General features: G+C 43.8%; 1 protein-coding gene across 1 annotated transcript in view; it reads right to left on the bottom strand.

Annotated features, from left to right (window-relative positions):
• Positions 1-935: 935 nt before the first annotated feature.
• The window catches only part of LOC308464226 (uncharacterized protein), a 129,456-nt gene continuing 119,545 nt past the window's right edge, over positions 936-10,846 (bottom strand). Inside the window, exons 84-88 of the mRNA XM_080983345.1 lie at positions 9,955-10,073; positions 7,893-8,008; positions 4,590-4,719; positions 2,921-3,064; positions 936-2,123 (exon numbers count right to left, since the gene is read on the bottom strand). Coding sequence (XP_080839471.1) covers positions 1,935-2,123; positions 2,921-3,064; positions 4,590-4,719; positions 7,893-8,008; positions 9,955-10,073 — 698 coding nt within the window. The 3' untranslated portion in view covers positions 936-1,934. The remainder of the gene's footprint in view (positions 2,124-2,920; positions 3,065-4,589; positions 4,720-7,892; positions 8,009-9,954; positions 10,074-10,846) is intronic.

The raw sequence follows: 10,846 nt of genomic DNA, 5'->3' as shown, positions 1-10,846 counted from the left end.
TATAAAGACATCATAAAACATTAAACACTATATACCTTCCCTATGAAGGGCTGCCTTCAAATGTCTTCTAAAGGTTATATAGTTACTTATCTCCTTGGCTCGTAAATTGCACAACTCCATACTGTCCAGCATTTCTCCAATGAAAATAAGGATGTCTTGCCATACCCTCCAACATATTGCTGATGAAAATAGGGATGTTCTAAGGAAAAGTGAGACATTCCGGGATCAAATCAGAAACCAGGACAGTTTTTGTAAATCTGAGACTGTCTCTGGAAAAGAGAGACACTTGGAGTGTCTGCATTAAAGCATGGGGAACCCACCCAAGGGGACTCACCCAATTAAAGTACAGGATACCCCATTATGCTACTTCGGGTGTCATGTTTCTCAAACATAAAGTGTGTTAGGCCCTCTTAGTTGTAGCAGGAGGCACTGAGGCTGCATCCAGAGAGCAATTTATACTGTTTTCATTTATTTCCTTACCTGATAATTTCCAAATTTCACGTGATCTCTTATACAACATAAAAGCCACTTCTGGAAAAATCTAGCAGAAGTTTAGCACTCATTTCCACAGCATTTGCTTCCGGGGGGGGGGGGGACTGTCTCCAACCCCGGTTACCCAGAAAATCATGGGAGTTTTGTGTGTGTTGCAATTTCACTTGACCTCTGGGAGGTATTCCAGCACACAGCTCTATTCCTGTCATTGAAAATTTAGTGTGACAAGGCAGTATAGCAATAAAAAAGCCACAGTTCCATAACACAATGGGTAATGCAGTGTAAAAGGAATGAACATTAGAATCTGGGATAGAATCTGAGGTGCTAGCATTATAATCAGGCAAAGTAACACAATAATCCCCACATCTGAATGCTCTCCAAGTAGTGTCTGCTTTGTCAGGTGGTTCGGCTGTTATAGATGTTCATAGTGACTATTTGTGATATTTGTTACAGGATCAAACAGAATTTATTTTCCCACTGGGAACATGAAGCATGAGGCACAACCCCAATCCTGATTCCTCTCACATTTTGAATATTTACATGATGATTTTCAGGTAAGCTACCTAACAAACATTTCTCAAATGTGGCATTATCATATTTGCATTTTTATCTCCCATGGAAATTAACATTTTTGCTCGACTTTACAACATAATGCACGTATTTTTCAACTGCATCCATCAGATTAGCAGTTATGGATTCTGCAACCTTTCAGATGTCCATCTAACTCTCTGGGTGTGTATCAGATTAATTCAGAACTGTCATTTTGTGATACTGTAAACAAAACTGCCATTTCTCAAACTTCCTCTCTGTGTGAACACATTCCATACATACCTTCTCTTTCATGCAAAGTCATATTGAGCCAGAACTAACCACCTTTCCTTCTGTTCATTTTTGATACCTGCAATGACCAAACCTTGTTTTTGGCTTCCCTTCTCCTTTGAAAAAGTTGTTGCCTATATTCATTTGAAACTGGCAAGGACAAAGAAAATCATGTGCACATTTGATTATAATTCTGTAAGTGCACAATACTCACATGATATTGCTCACAACACATCAGTAATGCGCATCCATTGAGCACTTAAAATTTCCTTCCTAGATACTAACTGGAAAGGGAGGAGCAGTAGCAGGCAAACTGGTGAACTTTTGAAAGCTACAACAAAAGTTGAGAAATCCCCTCACTGCCATTGAAAGCCCCTTCTCTCTGATCCCAAATATTTTAAAAAGAGAAATGATAAGAAGACCCCAGATTGTAATCCACATGTCCTAAAACCATTTGGTACCCAAAAAAGTTGCCTCCAATTTGCTACTTGGAATCACTCCTACTGCAATACTTTAGGTCCCAAGAGAGTTAGGTATTTAAGTAAAGGGCTGATCACTCCAGCAAGAAATAAACACAGTCGACCAAATGCTCCCTGCTGGTTCGAGTTTTGGCCAGTCTCCCCTCAGCTGCTGAGCTGGCCACCATGATGGATTTTCAGACAATGAGCCAATTCCGATTCAACGTCTTTGATTTTCTGCGCAATGAGACTTCTCTTGATTCCCAGCAACACACTTTGGTCTCTCTTGGCAGCCCAAGATTCAAGATGTTCCAAGAAGTGCTGTGCTTTCTCCTCAGGAAGACAACTTTTAGACTGTACAATGGGTGGGGAAGAAGGAGAGGAAGTGGGAAATAAGCAGAAGAAAGCCACTGAGTTGTCCTGAAGCAATTACTGGAATAGTGGTTGAGGCAAGATATCCAAACCTGCTGTAAACCAGGAGATCTGGGTTCTCATTACTCTGGTGCTACTCAAGAAGAGCAAACCAGACTGTGTGGCCTCCTTCCTCCAGTTCTGATGCCTTGCAAAGCACTTGCTTCAAGTTTGTGACTGAAGAGTGTTCAATGAAGGCAACCAACCTCCAACCAACTGGATGCCCTCCAGATGTTTTGGATATGCTGGCTGATGGCAGTGGTAGTCCAAAACATCTGCAGTGGAACATCTGGTGGGGAAGGTTGATGTAAACAGATTATCTAGTAGATGTTGGGTGAGGAACTTCATCATAGAATGAGTGAGATCTGTCTACCCAGCCTCACTCTCTTGGGCACTAACTTACAATTTCCTGGTTTATATCCACCACATGCCCCAGAGTTTTTCAATAAATGTTCCTTTGCGTTGCCATTTTTAGCACTGTAGACATAGGGATCCATGCAGCAAGCACACTTGCCACATGATGTGTGTGAAGTGAGTTTGAGAGAGGGATGAGAAATTATTATTCCCTAGTTCGTTCCTAGTCTTAAACCCAATGCCCAGCCTTATGGGGCTGTTGTGTAGTTGTTGGGTTATCGAGCACTTTGCATACAAGGAGCACTGTCAAGGCATATTCATCTGCATTTAAAATAATAGTCATTTACATCACTGCCCCCTGCAATGAAATTGTGGTATGCACATACTGCAAATGAGGGTGACTCCTCTTGTGCTCTGAGTTCACGGTCCAGATGTTCCTCTTCTTCTTGGATTGTTAAGGCCTGCACTGTTAGCTGGAAGAAGTCCTCATTCAAGCCATCCAGCATCTCTTCCAGCTCTTCAATCTTCACCTAGAAAATGGAAACCATGAAGAAGAAGGAGGCCAAATGCAAGCGAGGACACAGCTGCTCTTGGAACAGTTGTGTAGAAGAGAGAATTTCATCATTTGCAGAAGGTCATTTCTTACTGCTGAAAAGGCAAGAGTAGCCCTTCTGAACAGGACACAAGAGCCCTGCCCTCTAACCCTCTAATGCACTTGGGCATGCCACACAGATGCCCAAATTGCACATCACTGGTAGATCCATGGATGGGACTGACTTATGCTTCCCTCCCCACATCTTGTCTCTTTGATAACATGTTGGTGTTGTTTGTTAAAGCACGTTGCTGTGTCATTGCAATAGCCTTATCCTGTCCTCAGTGAATGACAGTCTATGAAGCAGACTGAAAGTGGAGGAACAAGAAGGTTATAGTATCATATTATACAGCAGGGTGGGGAACTGGATCTGACCAGCAGGCTGGAACTTGACCTCCCCCAACACCATGGGCTGTTTCCATTCAGTGGTCACATCTGCCCATGAGTCAACAACCTATTTCACCCATTATGTCAGGTGAAGCGTTTTCCTTTGCCTGAATGATCTGAAATCAAACCATGCAGGCAAAAAAACGTTCCATGGGTACTCTGGTCGACTGATGGGAGGCTCCTGCAAAACCCACTTCCACAAGGAGCCTTTACCTGCCCTCCATCTGATGAGATCAGTGTAGTGTGGGTAGGATGACTTGGGGGAAACAGCAAACCAGAACCACTGCTAGGCTTTATTAGGCCTGCAGACAGGAGGTTCTTCACAGCTTTCACAGGTACACAACAGAGACATGGGCCAGCATCACCCATGTATCTCCCTCTTTTTCTTTTCTCCTCCTGTGAAGAGGCTGCATCTTAATGTTTTAATGTTGCATTTTAATCTTGTTTTTTAAATTGTATTTTAATCAACTTGTTTTTATTATTGGTTGTTAGCCACCCTGAGCCCAGTCTTGGCTGGATAGGGTGGGGTATAAATAAAATTTATTATTATTATTTATTATTAATAGGTAGTCTGGGGTCCAGAGCCTTCCAGTCTTAGAATAACAGCTCATCTAGAACCAGGGGTCATTTTGCCCATCCTTTTACCTTTTGGCAAGCCCATTATTATTTTGCTCAGAATGGCCAAGTGCCAGTCATCGTATAAATAACCCCTTCCCACCCTATCTGCATAAGGGGGGTATGAAAAGGCAGCCACCAGAAAACAACACATTTCCATAAAAAGGTTCTGCACATCAGAGCAAGACAGACTCTTCTAGAAGGGGAGGGGTCTTCTCCCACTGGTGGATGGTGGACAAGCCTGATTTACATGGCCCCACCTACTAGAGCAAGTAGGAGGTACAATGGGACAACTCATACTCCCTTCCACTGTAGAAAAATGATATTGACACACCAGACATAAACAAGTCTTGCAAGGGGCTGAACTAGATGACCCTTGGGATCCCTTCCAACCCTACAATTCTATTATTCTAAGTTGCAGGAGGTTAAGAGTCAAGTTGATTTAAGCTCAAGTGAGCTACCTGAAGGTCAGAGGAATCATCTGCCCAAGTCTTCCTCTCACTGCTGCGTGCTCTTTCCTCAAGTTGTCCTGAAGTTTCCATTATATTTTGAAGCTCTGCTTGAAGCAGGAAACTTCTGTAATCTTGCAATCTGAGACACACAAGAAGAGGGAAGGGAAAAAAAAGGAAAATGGGATTTTCTGTTCGTTGCACCTGCCAGCATCCAGAGGGCTAGCATTAAGTTCTCTGTCCATACTTTGAAATGATGGGAGGAGGAGAGAAAAGAATTGACCTGGTTAGAGAGCCTTCCTGGAGCAAGGCATTCATTAGGTTCCCAATATCATCTATTGTGGCTCATCCCTTTATCAGAGGGAAGAACCACATGATGGAGAGGGTTATATTAAACCAGTGCTGTACTCCCAGACCATAGGAAGTAGGTGGAGTGCAACTGCTACTAACTCATTCAAAAATGGAGAGATTCTACACTTGCTACTATGTCGGAGCTATTTGCAGGTTGGGCCTGTTTAGAAAGTGAACAATCTGGTTCCAGAGAATCGAGATTGCCTGAAATGACTGCTTTGCTTCAGAAGGTTCTTGAGCCATTGCAGACATCCTGGTGGCCTAAATCAATCACTGAGGCAATGGAGGAGGCTGTCTCGCTGGAGCCAGGGGACCTTCAGCTGCAGCTGAATGTTTGAAGATTCAGGACAGATTTTTTTTAAAAGCACTTTTTCACACAGTCCATAGTTATACTATGGAAGTCTCTCCCATAAGAGGCAGTGATGGCCACCAGCAAAACAGGCCTGGACAAATTCATGGAGAAGACTATCCATGGCTACTAGCCATGATGGTTGGATACATTAATACATCTGAATCCCAGTTGCTGGAGAACGCAGGAAGGGAGAGGGTTCTTCTGCTCAAGTGAGAACAGGATGCTGGACTAGATGGGCCACTGACGTGATCCAGCAGAGCCCTTATGTTCTTATGATGTGTGTTGGGCCTGGAGCACCCTAAGGAGATTCCTCTATCCATGGAGGTTTCGTTAGACATCACCTTCCTCCTACCTTGCCCACATTTTTCCACTCCAGAAACACTGCATGGCTATTTCTGACTGTCTCTGCCTTCTAAAGAATAGGAAAAATGCTACATGCATCCAGTCTGACCAACACACAGAAGGATGAGGAAGAAAAAAACTTGTCCACAGTTTAGTTTTGATGGAGCTCAGTCAGCACCCAGCTGCTCTAAGCTAAGCAGGACCAGAACTGGAGGCCAGTTATACCTCCAACTGCCAAGGATGAAAATTCTAACACTGATTTGAATACAGCTGACTTGTTGCATGTATTGTGATGGAAGCAAGACAGGTCGGCAGGTGCAGGCTGCACAGAGCAATGAGGTCATAACAAGATCAGCCAATGTGGAGTGTTTTCAATTTACACCATTGGGCCAGCAAAAAGCGTAAGAGCATGTTTTCTTAGAAACTCTTTCAGCCACTACATCGTCTCTTAATCCTCTATCTACTGAAGACATAATTGATGCATAATTGAAGACTGAGAATAATTTCTGAGAACTATGAAATATCCCCATGGAAAAGAATGGATGTTGCACAACTGCACTGCTGGGTTGATTGCCTCCCTGTATTTGGTATCAGGATATTACCCAAGGGCAGAGTCTGATTCATTGCTTGTAAGGGAAGATGAAATCCTGTAGATAAATGAATGAATGGTTTTTGAAAGGCATTTTAATGCAGGGATATCGTCCTACATAGCTCCAGTTATCTAAGTGATTCTTCTGAGCAAGCTTATGTTGCGTATGGTATGTGCCTCTGGCATCATACTTATTTATTTACACAGACAATCCTCAGATGTTGTCTATTGCAATTCTGTACTCCCAGAAGCTGCTTCAAAAAATGCAGGACAGGGGTGCTGGCAGGCTGGTCCTGGGTCCTTATAGCATGGGGCTGGCCCACCCATAGGGCAATATGTGATGAGACCACGTTGAGTGGCAGGATCCAGAGGGGCAGCAGAGCATTGCCTGCTGATGTTGCCAGAAGTAAGATCTGGCTTCTCTTTAGTAGCACCTCCAATGCTGCCTCTACAGCAACCTCTTGTTGAATTAGACACAGTACTGATCTCCTCCTATCCCTAGGGAGGAAATGGGCAGGGGCTGCCCTCTCGGGTCTCCTAGGATCTGCACCTATCCAGCATGATTCAGAGAGAACCCTGTGACAGCCTTTGTTTCCCACTTCAACCACCAGGTGAAGTTGATTTGATTCCCCTACTTCCCCAGTGTAGATCTTTACCCCCCCCCCCCCCCCGTTCTTGATGTATATCTTCTTGATGTATATCTTCATTCACCCCTTCTTCCCTAGTGGGGTGTGTGTGTGCACCATTTTGTGGTTTGCCACAGGTGCCAAAATGTCTTGCCCCAGTCTTGTTACTGCACCACAGCAAACACTATTTCCTGTAAAATAATAATATAAACTCTTGCCTTTGCAACTTGAGACATTCACCTCTTTGTCTGGCCCTCCAATGCACTTGCTCCCTGTACCTGCCAGGATCTGACCCAAGCCTGATCATGTCAGTGTACCACTTGGATCCCTCTAGCCAATATTTCTACAACTAGGAAAGGAGAAGATGGCTGCACACATACACCTTTATTTAAAGTGTGTTTTCCACTCCCAAAAGAATCCTGGGAACAGTTTATCCAGGATTCTTTCTGGGGGAGGCAGAGAAGGTGCATGGTGGATATGCAACTGATACCCTTATTCACTGACTCTGCCTGGCACATAGAAAACTATAGTAGTGGTAAGGTTCCTTTTGGACACAAATCTACAAGCATGGAGTCAGCTAATGGACATTGATAGATGCCTCCTCTTTCCAACAGTCTTCTGTTCCTTGTCAGTAGCCCAGTTATCAAGCAATGGGGCTCCCACTATTAGCAGTTTACTCCACACAAACCCTTCCCTGAAGGAGATGCCAATAGAATTATCCAAGCTCAGTGACTGTTCTCAGAATTATCTCAAAGCTCAGTAATTGTTATCAGTGATGCAAATGAAAAACAGGACTGTTTTCGGATAATATATATGCACCGATATTAAATACACAGGCAAAATTCATTACAAAGGGCTAGCTTACTCTATCTCGGTCAGATAGGGAAGAAGGAATTGGAACATTATATAAGCTAAATAATCAATTGTGCAACTGAAAAATGCCCTTGTTATTGGAATATATGCACCAATATCGCAACACAGCAATATGACACGAGTACAATTATTTGTCTGTCACAATCTTGAATTACTTATCTAGTGAAACCAACATCAGCTACCTTTCCCGTGGGCGTTGCTCAAGGAAACGAGAGTCAGGAAACATTCGGAGACTCAGCAGTTCTTCAAAAATCGACCGAGCAGCTAAACAAACAGGCGAGCAATTTTTCATCGGATTCTGAAAGAATCAGCACAGAAGGCAGAACTTTTAGTGGTCCTAATCAAAGGGTCTATTCATCAGAAATATCGAGCACCCAAGATTTTGCTGACATCGTGGGATTAATTTTTTATTTTTATTTTGCATCCAGCTGCTTTGAAATTCAGGCCTTTGGGTTTTCTTTTCACAACCCAAAAGCTGGGGGTTGAAAACAAAAGAACAGAAAGCTTACAAAGCAGTTAAAAACTTTCAACTCACATTCTACACCCTTTTTCTGTAATTTAACAATTCTAACTTTTATTTCTGATTGTAGTAATAGGTAGGTATGCCTGAGAAATTAGATTTCTGTGAATCCTGATCTGAATTATTATATGTTGTTGTTGTTGTTGTTGTTGTTGTTGTTGTTGTTGTTATTATTATTATTATTACATTATATCCCGCTTTTCGAGGGACGCTGGTGGTGCTGTGGGTTAAACCACAGAGCCTAGGGCTTGCCGATTAGAAGGTTGGCGGTTCGAAACCCCGCAACGGGGTGAGGTCCTGTTGCTCGGTCCCTGCTCCTGCCAACCTAGCAGTTTGAAACCACGTCAAAGTGCAAGTAGACAAATAGGTACCGTTCGGGTGGGAAGATAAACAGCGTGTGTGCTTCATAACTGAGTGGAGATTTGAACTATGGTCTCCCAAGTCTTAGTCCAGCAATATACTGTAACCATTACACCACATTGGATCAATTGGCCTGATTCCAAACTCCTGTTCAGGGGTCAACAAACGCTTTCAGCAGGGGGCTGGTCCACTGTCCCTCAGACCTTGTGGGGGGCCGGAATATATTTTGGGGGAAAAATGAATGAATCCCTGTGCCCCACAAATAACCCAGAGGTGCATTTTAAATAAAAGGACACATTCTACTCATGTAAAAACACGCTGATTCCCGGACTGCCTGTGGGCCGGATTTAGAAGGTGATTGGGCCGGATCTGGCCCATGGGCCTTAGTTTGCCTACTCATGTCCTATATCATGTACAGTGGTACCTCGGGTTACATACGCTTCAGGTTACAGACTCCGCTAATCCAGAAATAGTACCTCAGGTTAAGAACTTTGCTTCAGGATGAGAACAGAAATCGCACGGCGGCGGTGCAGCAGCAGTGGGAGGCCCCATTAGCTAAAGTGGTGTCTCAGGTTAAGAACAGTTTCAGGTTAAGAACAGGCCTCCGGAACGAATAAAATACGTAACCAGTGGTACCACTGTAATGGATATGAATTCGGGGCTAGAGAAAAGAAAGTACCTCTTTGTGCAGCGCTTAGTTCAACTATGGAACTCATTCCTATATGGAACAGTGAGGGCCACCCACTTGAATGGCTTTAAAAGAGGATTGGGCAAATCTATGCAGGACAATTAGGCATGATGGCTATATTGCACCTCCACAGTTAAAGGCAGTAATCCTTCTGCCTACCAGTTGAGGGCTCTTGTGCTTAGGCCCTCCTTGAGGGTTTCCCACAGTCATAGAGTTGGCCACTGTGAGAACAGGATGATAGACTCTACGGGTCATTGGCACAAACCAGCAGGTTCTCCTCATGTGCTTATGAATTCAACTATCCTTCCGATTTTGTGCTTCTCTGAATTTGGCAAGATCATTCGCAGCTCATGCTACAAAACCATTTTAGAAAGTGCCATTTACAATCAAAAGCATAAAGCATTCTGCTGTCTAGACCACGAAACTAGGGAGGAAAGTGCCCAGCACTTGACAAGATCCTATCAAGCCAACTTTGTCCCCTTTTGCAGCACCTTCGGAATTTGCTGAGATGCCACTCCCCACTTCACACCATGGAAAAAAGGGTGGTGAAATCGGGGAAGGCATTTTGGCTCAGCCCTGAGCCAAAATTGGCCCCAAGCTAGACCAATGGACTTTAGAGCCACATCTGTAGTGCTACAGCATGCACATCTGGCCAGAACACCTGAAAACCTATTACCTTCCCTGCTGTCTCTTCTGCTCCCCAGGAACACTGGAAAAAGGCATCAGCTAGGGCAGCCACTGCTGTGTTGAGCTCTTTCCAAAAGCCAATGTTTGGAGGAATAGCTTCCTTAGAGCCTGGGAGCAGGGGAGAAAGATAAAAAGACCGATCCGTGTCATCAGAATTCTTTGAATCCTCCAGATGTAGCCTCACCCAATATGGAAGCCCCTTTCCATTAGACACTCCCATCTGGAGATTCAGAGTTTTGTTCAGTTCACTGTCCCTTGCCACAATATTACACCTTTCTGCATGCAACCATCCAAGCCAGATGAGAGGTAGTTCAGGAGAGCCAAGCTCCAGACAGAATTTTTTAAGCTAGCTAAAGTTTGAACCACAATTTTGTCCAATTACTCATAGCAATCAAGCGATGAGACTGTTTTGAAGATTCAGTAAGCTAAACCCATCTTCAGCTCGCCCTTTTGGAAGCCTGTCTGCATTATTAGGCAGGGCTTGTGTGGTGCAACATGCAGATTTAGAAATAGGCAAAACCTTTAGCAGAGCATCTCATAAGCCAGGAACCCACACCTCCATTGTGCTATTGTTAGCATAAGGCACAAACAAGGAAGAGGCCAGATTCTCTCCTGTAATATGCACTGCAGATCTAGTTCTTGGAGCTGCTGTCTCTCTGCTTTCCTCTGCCATGATCCTGCGCAATGAAAGGTTAAGGAAGGAAGTGAAGAGACAAAAAAGATCTGCAAAAGGTATTTTTGTCCTTGCTTACAATATTACCCAAACAACAGAAGAAGACCGAGAAAGGAAGCACGTTATTGGGGAAACTATCACAATGAAGGAAGTGTTGTGCCAAATACCTGCTACACAAACAGGATAAAAAAAAAAAAATCCCTGCACC

Source organism: Podarcis pityusensis, assembly GCF_964106645.2.
Source record: "Podarcis pityusensis genome assembly, chromosome: 15".
Lineage (NCBI taxonomy): Eukaryota > Metazoa > Chordata > Lepidosauria > Squamata > Lacertidae > Podarcis > Podarcis pityusensis.
The sequence above is the reverse complement of the archived record's forward strand: the minus strand, read 5'-3'. Positions and strand labels throughout refer to the sequence as shown.